The sequence below is a fragment of the Polypterus senegalus genome, chromosome 2, assembly GCF_016835505.1.
Source record: "Polypterus senegalus isolate Bchr_013 chromosome 2, ASM1683550v1, whole genome shotgun sequence".
Lineage (NCBI taxonomy): Eukaryota > Metazoa > Chordata > Cladistia > Polypteriformes > Polypteridae > Polypterus > Polypterus senegalus.
Window position 1 is genome coordinate 200,582,758 of NC_053155.1, and position 25,655 is coordinate 200,608,412.

The window sequence follows — 25,655 nt, forward strand, 5'->3', positions numbered from 1 at the left end:
ATTAATTACTTCCATAATTTTAAAAACTTCAGTCATGTCACCTCTTAATCTCAGTTTGCTTAAAATGTGCCACAATGTACTCCTGAAGCCTGGCACACATTAACTTGGACATTAACAGCAGAAGTATATAGTTTAAAAGTTATCTCCAGACACAGACAGACTCTGAGACCGCCAGATGTCCAAACCACACACGTTTTATTTACAGGCCAGCACACTCACAGTGTCTATATACCAAACAGCTTATGAGTCAGTTTCTCTCCATTCTGGACTACTCCGGCCGCCTTTCCTCCAGTCCTCCCGAGCAATGCCTTCTTCCTCCCGACTCCAGCTCTCTCACTTGAGGAAGGCATCCTCTTTTATAATCACCCAGATGAGCTCCAGGTGCTCTCCGACAAACCTCTGGCTGCACTTCCTGGTGTGGTGGAAGTGCCTCATGAGCACCCGGAAGCACTCTGAGTGTCCCTGGAATTCGTTCTGCCAGCACTTCCTGGTGTGGCGGAAGTGCTGGCATCCAGGGCTCTACAAACCTCTGGGCACCCACCGGTGGTGACCACAGGCCCAAATAGGATTGAGCTTCCATGCTCGGTTCCCGTGGCCCCCATACAGACCAGGGTGGCTGCCCTCTCATGGTCCAGGGGAGGTATAATCCCTCTCCCAGTCCTTCCAGGCATCCCAGCTGGGCATAAGCCCCTAGTCATCCACCACAATAAGCTCCTACTTTATAAAATAACATAAGAAATGGGGCAAACATATGCCATAAACCAGTGACTGTTTTAGTTTACTGTATGGATGCCTTCATTCATTCATTTCCTTCATCTGGTTTTCCATACAATGCGACTGGAAACTGAAGTCAATCTGGCATTGAAGCTTCAATACAAGAACAAACTCTGGAAGGGATTCCATTCTATTATAAAACTATTTATACTTGTGCAGTTTAATCAATGTCACTTTTTTCGAAATGTGGGAGGACTGGAGGAACCAAACATGAACACAGGAAATGATTTCCGCACAGATTGCATCAAAGAAGATGATGGGTGACAAATTAAAGTACATAAACTTTCAAATTAATTTAAGAGTGAAAGCTTCCTACCTCCCTACACCTTTGAACATAATTTAATTTTTTCCTAACCTTAAGAATGGGCTATTGATAATAATTTAATTTTGGAACAATACCCTCAAAGGTATTCAACCTTCATGCATTAGAGTCATTATATTCATGATAGTTGCAATACCTGAAATATTCTAGTTATATAGAAATTATACTCAGGCCTGTTACTGTTTGCTGACTGCAGTCACGAAAGTCTAATATTGTGACATATGCCTGAAATTAAACAGTGATTAAAATGTTTAATTTAACATCTGGCACTTAACACAACTCAATCAAAGTAATTTCACAATTAAATACATAAACACCAGTCATGTTTCTAGTACAAACTATTCCTCTACCAAACTACCACAGGCTTAATCTTAGTATTATTGTCCACACTATCTGCAGAAATCTGAGTTATTTCATGGTTTCAAGTTTCAGTTGGAAAAGAATATTGGAAATACTCAACCCCTGTTTGGCAAACTTTCTGAATGATGAAACTCTGAAACATGTCTTAAAGAAATACTCCACACACAAAAAAGATATATATATTTTTAAATATGTTACTACTGTACTTCATAGTGATGGTTGAGAAAAATTTTTAAGCTCATTTTTTTGTGCAAAATGAAGAGTAAAAGGTTTATGATATTATGATATAATGGAAGTCAGTGTTGACCAATGCTGTACCTCGTTGTCAGAATATTTAAATCCAGTGAGCAATTGTCACTTATGAAGTTTTCTCATATAAGGGTCTTTCATTAAAGTCTTTCACTTTATCTTCATAGTACCTTTCCATGTAATATTTAGGCATTTACTTTGTTTCTTAATAATTCAAATTGAATTCTATTTTTTGACTAACAAGATGTCAAAATTCTTAGTAACACTGGAATCAATGAGAACCAAAAAATCATCTTTGCTGAGACAAAAAACAAAAATCAATTAAAACTGTTTGGCTTTTCTTAGCAGCTTTGGACATTGATTCTGCAGAAGATAATTATCTCCTTGGTGAATATAACTTAAAAGTTGAGCATCTCTGATACATCTTACTAACTTTTGTTAACTCATCTTTTTTAGAGAGAGATAAGGGATTTGACAAGAATGATAAGCTAACACCATATCATTAGTATTCATAAAGCACATAGACATGACAATGAATTTACAACAACAAGGAACTTTTTGAGATCTAACAAAGACTGTGCTCAGGGAATTAGAGATCAGATGGGTCAAAAGGTTCATCAGATTAAAAAAGATGCTAAAGTTTGCATCTTCATATTTAAGGAGTGAATATATAAGAACTGAAAAATGTATCCAGTATGGTCCTAATATAAAAAATTTCTTATTTAAATCCACATTGATATTATTTGCGAAGTGTTGGCCATCTTTATTTTATTGTCATAACAGGGTCAGTCAGTTTGAATTTGATTAATAAAGCTCATACAAACAAAACAATACAATCATACAACATAAGTACCACAGAAATGACTATGCCAACCAACAATTTAAAAAAGCCATTTAAACATATGCATTCAATTATTGTAGAAGGTTCTTAAGGCCAAGATGCTAACTCCATACACTTTAGAGGCTGTGAGTAAGTATTATAATAAAATCTGATAGACCTGGCTTTGATTGACCTGAGCTATTTACTGTCAGATTTATGCAAATTATAGTCTCTAATTCAATAAATAGGCAAAACTAAAATTACACCCCTGGTTGAAGATAACACTGAGCTACCATTTGTACGTGTGGTACTCGTACTGAGCCTTAATACCTGTGACACATTACAAAGATCTTTTTAGCAGAAATAAAAGGAAATTAGAAACTTTGCAAAAATACATTTTATGAACATATGAAGAATAAAGGATGTGAATAAATCTCTCTATATGAGAGTGCGATCTTTATGTGCAGCTTTGTTTTTGAAGCCACAGACCTGGATATACCTTTTTTAGCTGGTTAGTGGGATGTGTAGTGAGTGGCAACAAATTCCTTGCAGGTTGTGATAGTGGTGTTATGGTTAACGTGGCGGCCTTAAAACGAAGAAAACTATCTCCAATCCCACCTCAATGTAATTTTACTTTATCTTTAATCAAGCATTTCCCTCACTGTTTTTGTCATGGTCCCAAGCAGATTCTGGTGAGATAATTTTGTCTTAGATTGCCAGTCTGTCCTGAAAAGGGGAAAAGCACAAACCAAAAGGATTATGGACAACGGATTCCTCCATATCCCTGTTAAGGATGCTTTGAATGTACATATTCTACAGTCTTTAAGGACTTATCTGCAGTTACTGATGAACTCACGGATGCTATTGGTTGTTACATCAATTGTTTTCTAACAATATGCTAATCCTACTTAAGACTGCAAGAATATATACTAACTGTTAATTCTGATTTACAAAAACCCTCAAGGATCTCTTGACACCAAATGACTGGGGCTTTCAATGAAGGTGACGTGATTAAGAAATGTGGATTACAGCAAATTAGGAATGTAAACATGAATGTTTTATTGTGTGAAAATGCTCACAAAAGCTACTTTAACCTTTAAGGTTATTTTTATATTGCTGGACAAGTTAATACTGGACATTCCTCAATTATTAGTCTTGATTTACATGTACACCCCACAGCACTTAAAATACTTCTTTAACATCCACTTATCACAGAAGACAAGTGATAAAGCTGACTACATCATCTTCAATCTGTCGGGAACAGAAGGGGCTGCCTACCTCAGTCTCAATACCTTAGCAAAGGCCAGGAGTTGCCCTCACTCATGCACCACACTCTTGTCAGGATGCCTGAATTTACTAACCCTGAAAAGGCTACACTTTCATACTACCTTAGTAAAGGCTAAGAGACTGGGACTTCCTAGATAACTACCTTTGAAAGGGCTAGAGCACTGCTTGCACCCAAGCAAACATGCAAAGCTCACTCCAACCAGGCCAGGAGGTTCTCCTGCAAGGTTACCTTTATCCTTCGGTGTCTTGGTTGCTACCTTTGAAAGAGCTAAACAAATAATGAATCACTCGGGGCAGATGATATGATTAAACAAGGCAAGTTTCAGTGAGATAATGTCCAAACTTTATTTTAATCATTACTTATGTTTATTGAGACACAAGGCATCAGATACTAGAATGTTAGAAGTAAAAGAAAACATACAACCTGAGCAATTCAAATCACCATTCATAAATGTAAGCTATGTTTCAGTATAACAGAGAAAGATGTGCATGTTATTAAAAGAGTCCATTCGTATTAATCCAGCTAGGAGGTTCCTTAAAAAGTAGGTGCCTTCATGGTGCAGCCTTTGTCCAATCCTCTGTCCTCTAACATCTTAATGTATTCAGTGTATCTTCAGAATCACCTGTGCCCCCCACACCAAACACCGTGTTCTCATATTAAAAGCTGCATGTCATCCATCCATATTAAAAGACATTTGTCATCTGTCTCTATCAAATGCCGTATAGTGTCATGCCAGTAGGGGTGCTTTCTTTTGTACAAAATTGGACAACTTCTCTTGGTCTTTCTTCCTGTCAACCTGAAGTTATTTTAAGCTAATTATGAGATAACAATAACCACCCATTTCAAATACAATTTCAAGCATTTATGCACAGGTTAGTTTATCTGAGAATAAACATAAAAATTCTCTTCCTAACGTTTGTTTTACATTTGCATACTTTCCCAGAATGCCCATCATTTGCATGACTATTTACACCCCCAGAATACAACCCTCTGTTATAATAAATGGTTTTTCCCATCAATTTTGTTCAACTGATGGTTCAAACAAATAACAGATATAATGGACCCCTTTTACAAAGTGGTTTCAAACTTGGCCCACAATGTCTTCTAAACCTTTTACTTGTAAATCTAGAAGTCTGCCTCTGCAGCATTTCCCCTTAACATTGCTGTCCCTGGCAGTATGACATCATAGAGCTAATGACATGCTGGTCTGGACTTCCTGTCATGTGCCTTCATTTGACTTCTCTTAGCAGAAGGGTACTCCTGTTTTACCTAAAGATAATGCTAGTTTTTAGCATGGTTATATTGTAGCCACACAGTGTATTCACTTAAAATCTGCATCTTATCTAAATACAGTAATCCTTTAATAAAATAAGTTAAATATTACTCTTATTTAATAAACTGAAGTAAATGCTTATTTTTTATCCCCCATTACAATGATTATAAGAAAAGAGGAGGTTGGTTATGATGTAGGTAATCTGGGCTTGGTTTGACAGTCTTTGTTCCAAAGGTAACAGAAGTAGTGAGCAGAATTAGATGGATTTGGAACTTGTAGGCAGCTGGTAGGGTTTATGTTAAACTTATTGTTGTGAATTTTAAAATCAGAGGCATTAAAGGTGTTAGCTGTTATGGTTTGAGGCTGGTAAAATAAAGTTATTTAATGTCAGTAAGGTGAGGAAATGGCCTGGCCAAGATAACACTTGGGTATCATATACTGTACATAAGACCTGTGTCATCTATATGTAGCTTCTGGTTTAAACAGTATGAATAAGACCTTGCCCTCTAAAAAAAAAGCTGCTGCTAAAAAGTATTGACCAAAGCTCTGGAATGATCTCCCTTTGCCTATTCGAACTGCATTCAATTGACACCAATAGGCATTTTTTGAAAACACAAGTTTTTGTTATACTGTATATTTGATAACTACTTAGTTTCTCTTCTACAGGATAGCTGCTGTTGTATTGACAGAGAATTTAGGATGCTGATTTTTGTCTAGGTCTAGTTGCAACTACAATATAGCAGAAGTAGTACTACTTGCTCTTTCTCATTTTTTTACCATATCCTCTATTCTGTTTGATGTTTGAACCTTCTGTTCTATCTGGTATATTGTGGCAGACTGCCGGGACCCACGCCCCTTCTGTATATGTTCCGAGGGAACAGACATGGGTTGCACAATATCTCCCCCATGTTGCTGGATGGCAGCCCTCCTGGGTTGCAGTGGTGCCTCGGACTCACACAGGACTTCACACGATTTGGAGTTGGTTACAGCCCTGTTGGGATCCAGGGGCTGCTGCAACAGCTGCTGAGTCACCTTGAGCAGGTTTTTCGCCACCCCCGGAAGTGCTGCCAGAAGTAGGTCAACGAGCACCTGGAGCACTTCCGGGGGTGTTACAATAGGAGCCAGCAGTCATTACTCCAGGAGCCAGAGTCGGGAGGAGGGAGACAAAGCTGCCGGGAGGAGTGGAGGAAAGAAGATTTGATTTGTGTTTATTTGTACTTTTGTGTTGTACTTGTGGGGACCGTGTTGCGTTTGTGGGTACAGTGAAGACGTAGCCCACAGATGAAGAAAATAAAAGTTTTATTTGTTTTATTAAATGTGCCTCTGGTGTCAGTCTGTGTCAGGTCCGGCGCCAGTATAGCACCTTAGTCACAATATATTTTAACTTGCTTTGTAACTTGCCTTGGATAAAGGCAGCTTCTAAATAAATCAATGGTAATATTTTAATAAAGCCCTTAACTTCCGAGGCCATAACACATTTCATCATTTTTTGACTATTGTAGTAAGTACTCAAACACTGAACAAGAGCTTGTGATTTTTCAGCTGGCCTCACATATAAATATTTGTATATATGAAAACTATATTTACATTCTGTCAGTAAAAGTAAGCTGCATAAGGCAAACATACTGTATAAACAAGTGCAACTCAGCTAGATTAAATATTTGTAATTAAAAAGGAATAGAAGTAAATTGCTTAATTAAAACTGTCTTTGAAAAGCACAAGCTTTATCTCAGCAAACACTTGCATACCACTGGGAAGTGATATCCTTCAGCTGGCATATTTATGATACTTTAATATTATGTTTTTAAAACAAAGAGAGTCACATATACTGATAATGTGTGGAATTGTATTAGACCTCCAGTAGGAGAAAAAAAGATTAATGGTGTAAGAGGTGAAGAAAATCTTATATTCCGTAAAAAATCTATTGTGCTTTTTAAGTTTTTATAAAAGATTTCAGAGACAACCATGCTCTTCTGTCTGAGTGCAGTTTAGGTTTAAATTCTGGCAAAACAAAGTGTAAAAAACAAAGGCTATGTATTATAAATGGTATACGGGCCAGCATAGTCATTGCAAAGCCCTAAAATGTAAAGTGTACCCAAAGTGGAATGTGATAAGTGTCGCTACATTTCTGTTACACAATTTAAAATTCCAGTATACAGTTCTTAAAGCATGTAAGAAATATTTCAGTCATCATGTAGAATTGTGTCTAACAGTGTAGTAATTGTGGATCAAATCACTGTTTTTACTTCCAAAAAGATGTATTAGATACTTTTCTTGTTGTATTGCATTCACTATTGAGTGATCAATAGTAGATTTAACCTTTTCCTTGAAGCAAAACTATTAAATGATGGACCCAGATTTGTACTAACTACAAACAGTTTGATGGAAAATTGCTTTAAAAATTTTAATTGTTTCTTTTGTCATTTATTTGTACTGTATGCTGGAAAGAACACATAAAGCGTGTTTGGTGTTGTATACAAAAAATAATCAGTCAAAAGCAAAAAACACAGTCCAGCAAAAAATAAATAAAAATAACACAGAATTAATTAAAGTGAGGCACGGTGGCGCAGTGGTAGCGCTGCTGCCTCACAGTTAGGAGACCCAGGTTCGCTTCCTGGGTCCTCCCTGCGTGGAGTTTGCATGTTGTCTGCGTGGGTTTCCTCCCACAGTCCAAAGACATGCAGGTTAGGTGGATTGGCGATTCTAAATTGGCCCTAGTGTGTGGTGGGTGTGTCCTGCAGTGGGTTGGCACCCTGCCCAGGACTGGTTCCTGCCTTGTGCCCTGTGTTCACTGGGATTGGCTCCAGCAGACCCCCGTGACCCTGTGTTCGGATTCAGCGGGTTGGAAAATGGATGGATGGATTAATTAAAATAAAGTGTCAAGTCTTTCTTTTGTCCTTTATGGTGATGCTCACAGCAAGGCCGTTATAAAATGCATTTTACCAGCTAATTTTACTTTAGTGCACTGCTGAAAACAACTTTCTTTTTTTACTTATGAAAAGTTCATTTTTGCCTTAAGCATTTAACAACAAAAATATAAGTAAAATTTTTTATATTTAAAGCAAAAAATATTGTCAGACTCTCAAGAAAAGTTGAAAATTAATATTTGAATTTGACGTCACCTTCTGTCACCCTCTGCCAGTTGTTTATATGGATGTCATTAACAGCAAATGGCCGATAAAAGGCAAATATCATGATACTTCATTCACATTAAAGGGAAGACATCAACAGTTAAATTACTGCACATTTCTTTCAGTGTATTGCCTTCAGATATTGCAACCTATTATGAGGACAACTCTTTAACATTTGAACCCAAAAGCAATAAGTCAAAAAATTCTTCCAGAGGCAGCACAATGAACTATTGCCTAGACTGCATCATGTAATCGGTGCATGAAGCTTACTTGCCACACACAAGATTATATCAAAACTTGTATACTGCCCCAGTATAAAGCAGGCAGTATTTAAGGATTAGGGGACCAGAAGATGAAATGTGAGCCATAAAACCAGACAAATTTGTGCCAAAAAGATCTGCCCAAAACAAATCCAAAAACTGTTGTAAATAAAATGAGAACAAAATGACTTCTGCTAGGAACTCCAACCAGAAACACACACTGAAGATCGCAAGAGTCTATCTGTAATTTCTGATAACCAGGAAGTGTGTGTCCTTTCCTGATTATCTCTTGGTAGAAATTCTATAGCAGGATGTTAACAAATGACACAAATGACAGCTCCAACAGTAAACAATCATGGTGTCACAGACATTAATGATGTTCGATTTTATTAAATACACTTTGAGTGTGAAAACACGCATCAGCAATATGTGATGATTAAGAATCCCAAATAAGACTACCATTGGTTTTGAAAAGTGCAAAAGATACATAAGCAAAAATGAAAAGGAAACTAGACAAAAACAATTTCTACCTGACACATGTTACTATATCCATTTTTTTAATCAATCATATTGCACTATGTCTTCAGGGTCAGTGTCAGAAAAAAGTTTCTTTCCCTGGAGAACAGTTGCTCCAGATTTCTCAAATTGAATTCATTGCTTCTTGCCTATCCATCTTGTTTCGACACATGTGATAGCATTGTTTTGTCAAATTTGATCAATTCTAGGTGAGAAGCAGTGTCTGGCTCTAGGAGGGAACCAGTAGTGGACAGCCATCTGTCTACTACATCCTGTGAACATATTTTAAAACAAGCAGGCCAAAAACAAAAAAAATCTTTTTCAGCTCTAAGCTTAATGAAATCAATCATATAAAATAAATAATCTAAAATAATTCTAGATTCAGAAGAAATTTAAAAAAATTAAATCAATAGCAGGATGGATAATTGATGGATGGAAATCAATAGACAGTAAAGAGAATAAAGAAATAAATATTATGGTTAAAGACTAAACAAAAAAGTAACAGAAAAATGATTAAAAACTGGTACAAATATGAAATAAATTAAATAAGAGAAATAAAAAAAACTCAACCTGGAGAAATAAAAACTCCAGGTTGAGTTTTAAAAAGATTAGAAATAACAAATTAACAGAGGTGGAAAATATGAATTCCAGTAATTGTCCCAAAATTTCATAAACCAAAACCAAAACCATAAATAAACAAAGCTAAAGTGCCTAAAGAATTCAAAAGTTGTTTTTTTTTTTATTATTAATTAGCAGAATACCCGCGCTTCGTAGCGGAGAAGTAGTGTGTTAAAGAAGTTATGAAAAAGAAAAGGAAAAATTTAAAAAATAACGTAACTTGATTGTTAATGTAATTGTTTTGTCATTGATATGAGTGCTGTTGTCATATCTATCTATCTATATATATATATATATAAATATATATATATATAGCAAAATACCCGTGCTTGGCAGCGGAGAAGTAAAAAGAAAAGCAAACATTTTAATAATAATGTAACATGATTGACAATGTACAGTAATTGTTTTGTCATTGTCATGAGTGTTGCTGGCATATATTTATATATATATATACACACAGACACACACATATATAAACATATATATACACATCATATATATATATATACTGTATATATATATATATATATATATATATATATATATATATATATATATATATATATATATATATATATATATATATATATATAAAAATACCTAAAGGGAGAAGTAGTGTGTTAAAGAAGCAATGAGAAAGAAAAGGAAACATATTGAAAATAACGTAACATGTTTGTAAATGTAATTGTTTTGTCACTGTTGTGAGTGATGAGTGTTGCTGTCATATATATATATATATATATATACACACACACACATATAAACATATATATATACATATTCATACACACATACATATACATACACACACATATATATAAACATATATATACATACATATCTACATATATACATATACACACACACACACACACACAACTATCATATATGTTCAAGTTCTATTTAAATTTTAAATAGAAGGAATTTTTATTTAGTCGACAGAATATTATTCGGAATAAATCAACTCAAACCTTAAATAACTTATAATATTTTGCTCTCCATAAAAATATATCCTGTCTAAATTATACAAGTTAGAAATAAAGTAAATGTTAAAAGAACAAACATTCAAATTTCTTTACTCTTATGTAATTTTATATAAAAAATAAACTTAAATTTTAAATATCCCAAAAGATTTTGCTCTCCATAAAATATATCCTGTCAAAATTATACAAATTCAAATATGAACATGGTGCATAACAAAACCTGGAAATATAAATAAAATGTGTTCTTTTCAGCAATAACAAATCAAATCATTCAGTTGTCTTTGCTCATATGTCATTTTAGAGCTGGACGCGTGGCATCTTTTTTTGGCCACAAGTTCGTTTCTGTTTGCTGTGAGGTTCTGTGTTGTGGAGATTCTCAGGATGGACTGCAGGTGCTCATCAGTGAGGCGACTCCTGTGTGCTGTTTTGTTAGTCTTCATGACTGAGAAGAGCTTCTCACACAGATATGTGCTACCAAACATGCACAAGGTTCGAGCCGCATGTAGACGGAGCTGGAGCATTTCTGCGGGAATGGAGTGAATAAACTGTGCGGGCCGTGCAGTATCGTACTTTGCCTTCAGTGTGCCATTACACTGCAGCTCAATCACCTCCATCTGAATCTGCACAGGTGCAGTTTCCACATCGACAGCAAATGGGTTGCGAAACAACTCAAAATTCTTTTTTTGTTCTTCAAAGTCACCAAAGCGCCGTGTGAACTCAGTGCGCAGTGCGCTCAGTTAATGAACAAAGTGTGTATTTGGGAACACCGTTGTGCCGACTTGGTTCAACATTACTTGGCAACAGGGAAAGTGGGGCAAGTTGCACTGGTGCATTTGTGTCTCCCATAAAAGTAGCTTCACTTGAAATCACTTTGTGATTTTGCACGGTAAAACGTCTGCTGAAGTGTCAGATTCTTCTTTAACTCTTCTGCTTTCTGTATCTTGTGCATTGCATTCAGGTCTTTCAGGTTATCTTGATGTTTTGTCTCATAGTGCCGTCTTAGATTAAATTCTGTAATTACAGCCACATTAGCTCCACAAATGAGACACACGGGTTTACCGGCAATGTCAGTAAACATATACTCAGCCTCCCATCGGTTTTTAAAGGCTCTATGTTCAGAATCACCTTTTCTCTTCGGCATCGCAATAACTTGCAGCATCATAAGCTAGACTTGATTAACGTGGTAAGTGTTCGGCAAGGCAGCTGAAGCGCTGCATTATGGGATCTGTAGTTTATTGTGTTACCAGCGCTTCATATCCCCGGGCCATTAATAACAATAATATATAAAATGATCTCGCGGGCGGATATAATTACGCGCGGGCGGATGTGGCCCGCAGCCCTTGAGTTTGACACATATGGACTAAATAGAACTTGAAAAGATATATTTTTTCAAATGTGATCACGCAATTCAGATCGAGTTGATGCGCACTACAGTACATCGAGCCCGCATGCTATTGTGGTTTTGCCTGCATGCCTCAATAAGTCATCCTCCCCTTGCCCTTACTTTTTTACCGTTCATCTAATGAATACACTGAGTATGGCTTTACCAAAACAATCATTGATCGCGAATAAAGTATCCATTATTCATAAAGCTTCAATTGGTGATCTGTCTTTCTGCGTTAACCGCATATTTTTTCATATGTCTCAAACCAAGGGGATGCGAGGCTAAAATGTATCGGGAAGCGCGCATACATACTCAGTGCATCCCCTCACAGGAATCGAACCTCGGACGTTGGCGCTAGAGGCGAAGCCTCTACTATTGCACCACAGCATGTGGTTTATCTATTTGAGCATAGCAGTGTAATTTGTTTTTTGTTCAGCACTCTTTGGAACTGTTGCTTTTTGTCTGCGCACTGCGTCAGTTCACGTGAGCCACTGAATATGGTTTTATATGTCACTCGCTTGCTTCTAATGGTTTCGCTGCCTTCTTAATTATCTAATGTATGTTTTCGTCAGCGGTTTTTGGAGCTCTTCCTGGTTTTCTATGTACTGCGTGATTACTTGGGAGGCATGATGATGTCACACAAAACTCCGCCCCCAACGGCTTTCGAGCTCAACTCCATTACAGTAAATGGAGAAAAGTAGCTTCCAGTTATGACCATTACACATAGAATTTCGAAATGAAACCTGCCCAACTTTTGTAAGTAAGCTGTAAGGAATGAACCTGCCAAATTTCAGCCTTCTACCTACACGGGAAGTTGGAGAATTAGTGATGAGTGAGTGAGTGAGTGAGTGAGTCAACGAGGGCTTTGCCTTTTATTAGTATAGATGAGTTAGTACAACAGAAGCCACGAACAAGCACTGAATGTTGGCTACTGCCACAGCCAATGGAATATACTTTGTAGAAAGTAGTTGTCTTAAATAAACCTTTCAGGTAAATGCAGCCCTAATGGTCACAGTCCCTGACAGAAGTAATTCATTTAGAGACCCCATTCATGCAACCACAGAAAGAAATAGAAAAAATGAAAAACACAAAATAAAACATAAACTAAATTTAGGTAAGGAATGGGGGGGGGCTAAAATTGGTGAGACACTGCTGTAAATCTAACACAGATCACTTCACGAGGGCACTCACATTTGTATATTCATGATCTGATTTTTTTGGAATTGCTTATTGACTTACAAATTTAGTTAGCCGAGTGTGATATGCCACTGCTTTACACTAATGCATACTTCTGCATTTACTCGATTACCGCCACTGTTGAACCCAAAAACAACATTTTAGGATGTAGGCGAAAACTGCAATACCCAGAAGGAAGGCTAATTGATGGAGAAAATACAAGTGAGGCAGCTCTGACATTCGTGCAGTTGAGCAAAGCATCATTAAGATGGTTGATACAATTCTCTACTTTTACTGTAACATGACAACTGAATTCAATCATTAGCTAATTTTTCCATGAAAGAATAAAAAAAAACTGTCCTCTTCTCAAAAGTTCTGTTTTAAGCCTACACTTCTAGTTAAAAGTGAGAGCATTAATTCATTTACATCATCCTAAATGTCTGCCAAGTGTGAGTCCTGTAAATGGAACCCAAATGAATCTCAAATGGCAAGACACCAGGAGCCAAAATAAAGAAATGACTGCACATCATGAATAGAGAGGAAGTTCTGTTTAGAATGCCGGCACACAGGAAGACAAATCTTTCCTTTAGTGTTTGTGAACAAGCTGTAAGACCATGGGCAATTAACTGTTTGGCATCAAAAGAGAATATTGAGGTCTCTAAAACTGTGACCTCTTAACTATTAAAACAAATTTCTAGAGAAATGCCATAAATTCATATTTTAAACCTGTAAAAGGGAATTGCTTTTTCATTTTCAAGGCTATATTTCCTATAATCTTAAAACTCCAAATAAATATGATTTTCACAACCAGTATTCAGTACTTGTTGTCAAAGTGGTGTATCCATGTCTGCTGAGTAAATGCAGTTATCCATCATTCTCTGAGACAGCTTGTGCTATGTCAAGGTTACAGGGAGATTGGCAGATTCCAACTCTGTATAAGTCAATCATTCAATATGATGCACAAATAACCGCACACATAGAGTGGACATTAAAGTGGCTAATTAATCCAACCTGCATGTATTCGGAAAGGATTGAAACTGAAGAAAGCTCTAAGGGCTTAACATAAACACTTTACACTGACAGCAACTAGACTTTGCTTTGAAACTGGAGCTTTAAAAGAGCAGGGCTAACCACATCATCCCCTTGTGCCCTCAAAATTATTTTTGTTTTCATTTTTCCAAATTCCCTTATTATAGCATAAGATTGCAGAAGAGCAAAGTCTGTCCCAGCAGCAATGAGAGCACAGCAAGAACTAACTCATTTATATACCCTACACTCACTCCCAGCTACTCATTTAAGAGACGCCAGTCAACCTAACCTACACATCCTTGACAAGAAGGAGGAAGCCAGAAACAAGGAGAACATGCAGCCTCTACACCATCTGTGACTGGGTAGTGAAATCTGAAGCAGCTGCTCTAACCACTGCATCTCAATGCCACATAGGCACCTGGAGATGCTCCTTTGAAAAAGACTTTCTCATTTGGTGCAACCTCATCAGCTTAAATGAGTATTAAAATACATTATCTTTTGTTTATAACAAAAGTAAATAAATAGCACTGCAAAGCTTCACACATTAGCGCAGTGTCAGAACCTTTCTCTCGTCAGTACTTTAGTCTTTGTTCATCTGGAGTTTTCAAGTTGTCCCTGTTTCTGTGCTGCTTTTTTCTTCTGGTTATGCTTATTAGAGATTCCAAATTGGCTTTTGTGTGTGTGTGTGTGTGTGTGTGTGTGACAGTCCGGCTCCTTGTACAGGGCTCATTCCTATCTTGCTCCAAGTGCTGCTCTGATAGGCTCTTGCCCCTTGTGACCCTGAATTGCATTAAGTGGGTTTGAGAATGTTATATTATGAGAAACATTACCTGAACTCATTAATGAAGACTCCCCTTTCAGCAATTAGTTGACACTTGCACAGACAACGAAATTTCTATCATGCTTGAAAAATGGAGGAATGAAGGTGAATTCAAGGAGACGTCATTTGATGGCTATTATTTCGCAAAACCTTAAGGGCTTGTAAGAAAGAAAAACAGGATGATGGTGTGTGCCTTTAAATCCTCACTCTTTAAAAGCTTTTGTGGTAAACTGAAATTACCCGTTCCCAATTAGCTATCCTGCAAGTGAAGAGCAATAAGTGTGGCATGACATGCCAGCTATGGTATGGGGCTGACGTAAATTGTAGGGCAACTGCCCAGTTTCTTAAATGTTTTGGCTAATGGGTTCATTTTTCCAGTTAGTTATCTTCATTTACGAGCATTAGAGGAATACTTGCAATAAGCACTGGCACTGTTCTGTAAGTGAAATAATAAATTAAAAGAAAATTGCTCTTTAAAAAGAAGCAGGTTCTTCAATTAGCTGTACTTTCCAAACAAAGGTGAAATTCTTTACTAGTAACTGGCTTGTAGTTCTAACAGATTAATGTAAGGTACACGGCAATTGAAAAAAAAAAAACGGTTTAGCCATAAACTAAATTATAAAATAAATGTATAAAATGTTAAGGGTTGTTTATCTGTCATGCAAAAATTCATGAACGACTGGGCCTTGAACCTTGATCTGGGTCTTAATCGAGAGCTTATGACATGACACGAGAATTGGAGCAGTAGCCACCTTGGCCATGTAATTGGGCTTTAGGTCCTTCTCACACTGAGCAGTGGTGCTCGAACGTGCCATGGCTTACAGGAAAAGAACAGTGGTGCAGGTACGAGGAATCACAGACAGGAAAAAGACCTCGGAAATATCTACTGACAGTGAAGTACATTGCACAGGCTGGAGGATCGTTTTCATCACAAATTCAAGTCGTACACTCTGAGCATGAAAAACTGACACACACACCATATAGAGCATGCGTGGTAAGGATGGCGGTACACTTGGTAGAGTGACCTGGGGTGCTGTGTTTTTTAAGAAGCACATGGAGGTCAGAGTGTTTCCTAGTGATGAATAAAATGAGCAAAACATGCAACACAGCCTCAGTGTCCAGGGTTCAAATTCTACACCTGGTTCTTGTCTGTGTAGCATTTGTATGTTCTCCTGGTCTCTGCATGAGTTTTCCTCTGAGTACTTTGGTGTTCATCTCACATTCCGAAAAGCTTGCAGTTTAGGCTGACTTGTGATTCCATATTAGCCCCTGTGGGTAATGGCGTGTGTGCGAGTGGACCCTGTGATGGACTGACACCCTGTCCAGGGCTGCTTCTTGCATGGGTAGGCACTGGTGACCCTACAGAGCTGGAGTGGATTAAGCAAGTCTGAGAATATTCTGTTGTGTTGTATAATTGTTTTAGGTTTTTATAAATAATAAAATAAATAAAAAAATAATAAATAAATTAATAAAATAATAAAATAGCACTCCACAGAGATTTTTTTCTGCTTTTAACATTAATGCAATTTTCGTTTTTGAAAGCTGCTTAGTTAATGTTTAATAAAGTAATTTCACAATATATACAAATTTATACAAGATTAATATTTTATGTGAAGTGATGTAATCACATATTTTTTGTCAGTAATTCAAGTACTAAAGCAAACAGAAGACAAACATTGTTCTTATTTTGCCTTTGCCAAAATATTTGATTGTTAGTGGAAAAATGTTTGTTTCAAATATTTACAGGCATAATTTTCATTTTTAATTAAGCTTTCTAGTATCAGAGTATTAGTGTATATCTATTGCAGCAGCACACTTGGCTGTTCTGCTTTTATTATTAAGCAATGTAACATATTTCTGTATAATTAAAAAGTATAAACACAGTGTTCTTTCCTGTGACACCTGGTCTTTCACCCATTTATCCTGTGTATTCTGCTTTTGCTTTTTCAGGGTCTTGGTAATAAAGAAAATGTTTTTGCCAACTTTTTACTTAACAGCCATTCCCCAACTATAATGCCTAGTTAATTTAAGGAAATGTTACTTACACTAACTTATTCTTGATTAAGAAATTTACCCTTGAAAAAGTGAGTACGAATAAAACTTTTCCAAGCATGCATGTTATCACTAAAAAAAAAAAATGTACATACTGTATGATAACATTTGGACATGTAGACAATTGACTTCCTAAATCTGTAAGACAATCCAGAAAGTTTCCAGTACTTACCATTCCTGCCCTGCTCGATTGATATCATCCCACCAGCATTCAGTTGGCTCTCCCATATTGACTGGTGTTGCCTGGCATTCAAAGGTCCAGAGGCGGTCTGAGCCCTCATTCTCATCAAAGTAACTCCTGATTGCCATAATGACCTCACCATGAGGACATTGGAAGTTGAACCCCTGCCTAAACATGTTCACCCATTCCTCATCTGGGATATAGTTAGGCTGCCCGCAAACCACAGCCAACAAGGGCATCACAAACAGCAAGAGAGCCAGAGCCATGATGTAGAGTTGGTGTCAGCGTGTATATCTGTCTAGCTGCTCTGGTTTTCTGGCTCTGTTATAAGGGCCTTGGACATTTGTTTCACAGATGTTAAATAACAAGATCCAGAGGCAATGTGTCATTAACTAGGAAGACGTTTATAGTTGTAAATCAGTTTTGGTCCAAGGTATAGTTATTTTAGGGCGGAATATTTGCCAATTCTTGAAGAGGCGGTGACTAGTTACTGTAATTTTAAGGAGGACTGCTGCTAAATGTCCTTTATATAACCACAACCACACTTCATCTTTACATTTCAGTTTAAGTGTTAGCTGATTTTGCATCCAGTTCTGCAATACCTCAGCAAATGTCAGGCTTTCTTTTGTAATGTTTAGCAGTACCAAGTACTGAGAGTGTTCAGTGCTGCTCATCATCTGGTGCTATGGTGCTAAAGTTGTGGTATAACATTTACTTTCATAACTTAATAGACCAAAGTAATATTTCTTACTAATTATTATTGACAATAAGGCATTTTTGAAATGCTTTATTTTCTTGAGTAAATTGTTTATTAATAACATTAAATAATTGTATGGACAGCACGGTGGCACAGTGGTAGTGCTCTTGCCTCACAGTGATCACAGTGATCAGTAATTACATCCCAGGTCCTCCCTGTCTGGAGTTTGTATCCCAGTTTCCTCCCAGTGCCCAAAGAAATGCAATGTAGGTGACTTGGTGACCCCAAATTGGCCCTAGTGTGGGGTGTGTGATGGGGGGGTTCGGGGGGGTTTAATCCTCCTTACACCCTCTGCTACCAGGGATTGGCACCAGCCCCGCCTCTCATGACCCTGGTCTGGATTAAGTGGGTTAGATAATGACAAGGCATGACAAATAATTGGACTGATTGCTGTAACTTACTTTACTTATGTCTGCTGTCTCTTCCAGGGCATAGGCCACCAACAAGAACCTTCCAAGCAGTTTGGTCTTGGGCTTTTTCTCTCAAGCTGGCTCCAGGTGAGACCCATGCTGTTGATGTCAGCTTCACTGTTTTGGCACCATGTGCTCCTTGGTTGTCCTCTTTTCCTAATCCATTGCGGATTCCAGTTCAGGGATTTGTGGGTGATGCTGCTTGCTAGTTTTTGAACCTTGCGACCAATCCACTTCCAGTGTAGTCCACAGACTTCATCCTCGATTGGCAACTACAATATTTGGTTTTCTGCCGCAGGTCTTTGTCACTGATGGTATTTGGACAGTGTATATGGAGAATCCTTCTTAGGGAGTTGTTTATGAATGCCATTCTGGTTGTCACTGTTGCCCTCCATGTATCTTTTTCATGTACTTGAAGTGACTTGATGGTGCACTGGTTGCATTGGCCTTCAGGATCTTATTTTTTTTTCTTTGTTTATATGGAGTCCAAATCACTTTGCAGTGTTCATAAACATAATAGCAGGTGTAGGACAGTTAGGCCAAGACATCAGCAAATTCTGGATCCTCTAATTGAGTACAGAATATCCATTGGATTTTGATCCTTGACTGAGCTGTGGACATTTTTATTATCTTGTCAATAATGAGCAGGAAGAGAAATGGTAAGAACCCCTGACAACCTAGGGTCTTTACTTTGAAGGTATGTTTAAGCTGACCTCCATTGACTACTCTACAAATCATCCCTTGATATGTGTTCCTGATGATGGTGAAGAGCTTTTCTGGCATACCTTAATGCCTGCAAGGTCTCCAGAGGGTTTCTCTGTGCACACTGTTGCAGGGTTTCTTATAGTCAATGACGTTGGCATACAGAGGATAGTTCCATTTCATCAATCACTCAGCGATGATAAGTAGCATAATAAACACATTATTAATTAATTGTTGTTTTATTTCAATTATATAGGATAACATAACAGGTTAATCCAGTTCAGGGTTGCTCAGGGCTGGAACTTACCCATACTGGATTAGTTAAGAGCCTGGACATGTCTCCAACGAGGCCATGGCAGAGCAGACAAACACTCACATTCACACTGACACCAAACCTAACATGTATGTCCTTGGGACTAAATGGGGGAAATTACTGCTTTTTATCATTAATTATGCAGCAAGGGATTCAACAGATATCTAAATAATATGTAACTGCAACAAACCTCTAATACAAAGTTCTGTTCTTAATTTTCTAATGCCTTACATGCCACAAAGTCAGTAAAATATACCTGTGCAACATTGCATTGCACATTTGAAGAGAATGTAGCTTTTTTCTATTAATATCACTGATTTAAAAAGCAGTAGAAGGGTGTATTGGTGCTGTGAAGGTAAAACTAGTGCTTCATATGGCAGTACATATTGCTTATTACATTTGTGAAAAAATATGGACATGTGCACATTTCTAAATAATTAATTTTAGCAGTAATTTTTAATATGCAGATGTAAAATATTTAAAGTGTCATGCAAAATTGTGTGAGAAGGGCTATACTTAAAAATTTCATGAAGCACAATAAATCATGCTATTTCTAAATATCCAATGTTTTGCAGTGTTCCAAATTTATGCTAATCGGCACAAAGACAAAAGGCTTTCCTGATATGATATGGTACCACCTAGGCATTGTTCGAAGTTATAATAAAAGACTGAAACAGATTAAAATTTAAATGATAGTAAATTCATTAAATACAACTGCAAAGAATGGATAAAAAGGAGAAAAACAAAGTACAAGTGAAAAAGACAAAATGTAAACAAAACAACAGTTGTCTAATTAAACTAACTATACAGAGCCAACCTACATTCTAGTGGGGTAGCTCATCTGCATTGTGTCACCTCTGACCTCTCACTCGCTCTTTAATGAGCTGCTAAAAGAAATACCATATGGTGCATCAGAGATTCAAAGCAGTTACTATAGTCTAGGGCAGTGATGGCGAACCATTTAGAAACCAAGTGCCCAAACTGCAATCCAAAACCCACTTATTTATCGCAAAGTGCCAACATGGCAATTTAACCTGAATACCACCTAAAACTGAACACCAGCATAACCAAGGCGCTGGTGGTGGATTTTAGGAGGCCCAGGCCCCTCATGGACCCCGTGATCATCAGAGGTGAGTGTGTGCAGAGGGTACAGGCCTATAAATACCTGGGAGTGCAGCTGGATGATAAATTGGACTGAACTGCCAATACTGATGCTCTGTCTGTCTATCTACTGAGCTTTTAGTTTAGAAAAGCCACTCATACATTAACATCTTTTGTCTTAAAAGAAAAACATAATAGCAGAGCTTTCAATGATACAAACAACTTTTTGTTGAAAGGTAAAAGTTTGCATTCGGTATGCTTTTGAACAATTAATGTGCTTTTGCTGTTGTATGCATGCTGATAATTTGTCTAACCTTGGCTCATACTTTGTAAGCTTGAGAGCAACACATGCAGCACTCAGGTCATCTGTTAGTCTGTTTCTGGTGTCAGATTTGATTTAATTCAAAGCTGAAAACAGCTGCGCACAAGCATAAGATGTTCCAAACAAAGTAAGAAAAGCAATCTCAAGTGCCTTCATTGACTTAAGATTATTTGGCAGAGAATTCCACACTTTAAGGATTTCATTTTCATAACTAACTGTGCTGTCCTTTGTCATCCCTTCGATCCTCTCAAGTGTTTCACGCAGGTCTTCCCTATTAAGCTCCGCCCCCAAAGTTTCCATTATATATTACGGGTCGTGGATCAGGTGTGGCGATTAGCAACTCCCGGCAATAATTACAGATGCGGACGACTCCTCACCTGTGCGCTTAAGCGAGGACTGCCCTCATCACAAAGCTCCCGGAAACCACTCCGGCCACTCTACCATAACCCCCTTTAAGCCACGAGTGTGGCAATTATCTGTTAAAACTGGCCTTTTCAATTTTGAGCTGTGGACCCGCTATACCACATCCCCTCCAACCCCACCACGGGAATCACAGACTCAAAAGGCTGCAGTCTGTGCCGCACCCTCAAGCAGCATGTGTGCCGCCCGCCTTACCCCAGACAGGAGAGGAAGGACGCGCTCCCATTGGGCTGCTGGGCAGAGGGGCGGGTGATGTGAGAAAAGTCCTCCGGCGCGCGTGAAGAGGGGGAGCGGTGAGGGGAGCAGCCCGGCCCCGCATTCCTCTGGCTTTATAGTAACGAACTCTGTGCTCGGGCAACGGCGCGCGTGCCCACTGAGAGGGCTCTGAGTGCCCCCTTTGGCACGCGTGCCATAGGTTCGCCACCACTGGTCTAGGGTTTTCGTCACCCTACTGATCCTATACAATCAGTGTACTGTAAGTGCCTGTCTGTTTTAACTTGCTCCTAATGAATGCATGCATGCATTACAATGCTGAAAAAACAGGAAAAACAAAAGTAATAACAAACTAAAACGAGGGATGAGAACATGGAAAAAGTTCAAATGTTCACAAAAACCATAAATGGCATGGGAACATCACAGACACTGTGTCTCACTCTCTAAAAAAACAAAAAGGTGACAGCTTACCTGGAATACCATGTCTCTTTTATGCAAAAATCCAATGGCTAGTGTTAAATTATTTACATTTGGTTCGACAAAGGAGTGGCCTCATTTGATTTATAAAACCTGAGATGGACAAGGACCACCACCATTTGTCAAACCCTAACCCCTATCTAAGGAGGCTAAGATATTTTAAACCTCTTTTGCAATGCCATATTTTTTTGTAAATGGATGTCGAAATTTTGTTCCCATTACTACAAGGTCACTATGCATGGATTACTGTGTATTGTGTAATATCACCACCAAAACAGCATAAAGGTTAATCGAGATTGTAGTTCCTCTAAGAATTCTAAGGCTCTAGTAATGGCCTATTCAAATGGAAGTAACTTCTGGGTGGCCCAGCCTGTGGTCCCGCAAATGCATTTTGCGAGCTTTCAGAAATTCCTACACAAATTCCTACAGTAGTGTAGAGCATGAATACAACACTCTGCGTAGCTTAGTAACATCCTACCCACAATGCAGCGCATTGTTGTGGTTCTAGAAGTGGTGGTGGTGGTAGTATATGATACAGTAATTTTTTTTTTTGGTATGGTATGCTCGGCCGTGACAGCTGGTTGTGGAATTGACTGGATATTAAATGATTCTATAATCATTTGTGTGCTGAGTCTTAGTTGCATTCCAGTTTCATCAAGTGAGTGCAAATGTGGGTTTTCACAAATGAATTAATCAATGAGAGCCTTGTTACTGACAAGCACTGTCTCTGCACTTTTCTTCATAAGATTGGTTGGCCCTGCACTCACATTTCGATCCTGTGGATTCATTGCTAATACGAGGATGACAATCAGCCATTAACACTCAAGGCAAAGAACAAATTAGAAAGACTGCATTTGATGAAAACATGCAAAAAGTTTGGAATTTTCTTTAAAACTCAACCCAATTAAGCACTGATTGCTTTGGGGGACTATGTAACAACTTTTTTGTACACTTACACAAGTGGTGTAATGGTAGCGCTGCTGCCTTGCAATAAAGAGATCATAGGTTTGTATTCCAAGTCCTCCATGCATGGAGTTTATAAAGTGCTTTGAGTAGTCAGTAAAGCACTATATAAATGTAAAGAATTATGATTATGCTTGATAATTTGTTAATTTTTTTCACCAAATAAACAGAACATGTAGTGCTAGAACTCTCGGCTTCTATATGTCTTCATAGTACCTCAGACTTGATCCAAATGCAACTTGTACGTACCGCCACCTTTTAGTTTACAAAAATGGCACTGCAAATCAAACATGTGGTGATTTAAAATGAACTGATGATCCCTCAGTGTGTAGTAGACGGTGTATTCATGTGTGTTAGTTACTGTTATCACTTGTTATGGATTTGTGCATTGATAGCCTTGATAGCATTGATAGTTATTTTTTATTCTGTTAAATGCACTTTGTGATATGTCTGGGTCAAATATGACCAAAATATTTATTTTATTTCAAAAGGGAAACAAATGTTATTGCTAGTACTGTAAACCTTTTTGATTTAATGTACTTTGAGATATACTTGGGTTAGATGTCAGCAAAATGTTTATTTTATTTCAAAAGGATAATAATTTTTATTGCTAATAACTGTGTCATATTTTGTTTTATGCACTTTGAGATGTGCCTATTTCAGATATAATATATAATGTTTATTTTTTTATTTCAAAAGTGGAGCAAACATATTGCTACTACCTCAGATTCTATCTAGTTTTAGCTTTTTTGATGTTTCTGTGTCAGATGTCGCCACATTTAAAAGGGAAATAATGAATAAACATTGCATGTTTTTCAATACTTACATTTGAGTTTGCGTAAAATTTGTAATTACCTGCTGAACATTCCTGGTCCAGCTAAATTTCTTGGCTTGAAAATCTGCCCCAACTAAATTGGTAATTGAATAGCTCTGCTCTAGTGCTTTGGCTTCTTGATTATATAGGTTACAGATTTGGGCTGATTTTTGGCAAATATCTTGATTTGTTAAATGACAAGCTCTAATCTTCTGGTTCCTTTCATTTAAAAATAAGCAAAATAACATCTGTTCTGTGTTTCCCTTTAGCTACCTATGCGCTTGGTAAGCTTTGAACCTTCCGTATAGTCTCATGCATTATATTTTTATTTTCACTGTTTTCCAATTATGGGATAACATACAGCGGTACAGTAGTTTCATGGCTGCCATAGGATTCTAGAAGACTGCTTTTGAATTATTGCCTTGGTTACTACAGTATGCACACCTTATGCCTTCTGTCTGAATGTGCACATATTTTTATCTGGGTTCTCTGATTTTCTTTCTATATCTCAAAGACACATGTTAGGTAAATTTGAAACTAAATTGGCTCAATATACATCAGTGGGACTGTATGTTACTATGAACTTCAACTGACTGGTACTCTCTTTGGTTTCGGTTCCTTGCATTTGGTGCTACCAGGATATCCCAGCACTCCGATGACCCTCAATTAGAAGAAGCTTGAGGAGACAATGGATGGATTCTCCTGACGTTATCTGTTATGAACCCATGCAGAGGATAAGACTACCCATTTCATGACAAGGGGCAGTAGCTTTTCAGTTTAGCTTTTAAAACTAAGTTATAACTAAGTTATAATGTTGTGTTTTGGAGAGCTGCCATTCAGATTAAATCTTTGAACAAACCGAAACTAATAGCAATTTCGAATGCCTCCAAGCCTTTTCCACTTCATGGCATGTATTGATTAAATATTCCCTGGTCACATATGTTCTGCATTTTAGAAAAACAAAGAATATATTAAAACATTTAAAAAAAATGAAAGCAAATCATGGCATGTAACTTCTGCACATCAAGTAAGCCAACATCTTGTTAGAGCTTTTTAACATAAAATTCCATGCTGTAAACCTCAATAAATAAATTACATCAACCGAGGAAAAACATCTTCCATGTTATTGTTAAAATCAAGAAATCTTTAAGGGGGTCTGTTCAACATTTCTTTTAGAATTTTTCCTTGTCCTTGACTCGCCAAAAATGCATTGAGCACTTAACTGCCCTAGACAAAATAAAACAAATAACTCGTGAAACCACTCTTAAAACAAAGGGAAAAAACTTGGCCATAAATTACTACTGTGTTTTGTCATTTTGCAGCAACTGTATTATCCTGTGTTTTGTTACTTTTGCCAAGTTTTCTAACTTATTACTTCCATGTACTGCAATGTACTTGTTTTCAAATGGCTTGGTTAAAGATACTGAACTGGATACTGTATTTAGAAGTGTTAAAATGCTTGTAGGGTTGGTGAACTGCGTAGAGCCATAGCCTCACAATTACAGGGACTTGGGTTTGATGCCCAACTCAGTCACCGTTTGTGAGAATGTTGCCCACAGAGTATACTCAAGCTTTTTATTTATTTGTTTTTTTTTTCTTTTTCTAAAAGAGAGCATATCAGGTACATGAACAATTGAACTAATTTCAGCAGCCTTGCGCCCCCTGCTGGCAGCATTTTATTGACCTTCGCTGACAGATGACTGAAAAGTTCTTGTAATAAATTACCTGACATCTTGGGCTTCACAGTGAGTTTAACATAATGGTTAATGAAAATGAATGTTACTGTACAATAATGGCACAGTGGAGCAGTGGTTGGTCCTGCTGCCCCATACATTCTGCACCCTGCATTTGAATCCTGTACCTGGTCATTGTCCAGATTAGAGGTTGCTCATCCTCCTTGTGTTTATGAGTTTTTCTCTTAAGCCAG

At 37.5% G+C, this 25,655-nt stretch overlaps 1 protein-coding gene across 1 annotated transcript in view; it reads right to left on the minus strand.

The window, feature by feature from the left end:
- The window catches only part of dpt (dermatopontin), a 146,416-nt gene extending 128,770 nt beyond the window's left edge, over positions 1–17,646 (minus strand). Inside the window, exon 1 of the mRNA XM_039745177.1 lies at positions 17,228–17,646. Coding sequence (XP_039601111.1) covers positions 17,228–17,502 — 275 coding nt within the window. The 5' untranslated portion in view covers positions 17,503–17,646. The remainder of the gene's footprint in view (positions 1–17,227) is intronic.
- Positions 17,647–25,655: the final 8,009 nt, after the last annotated feature.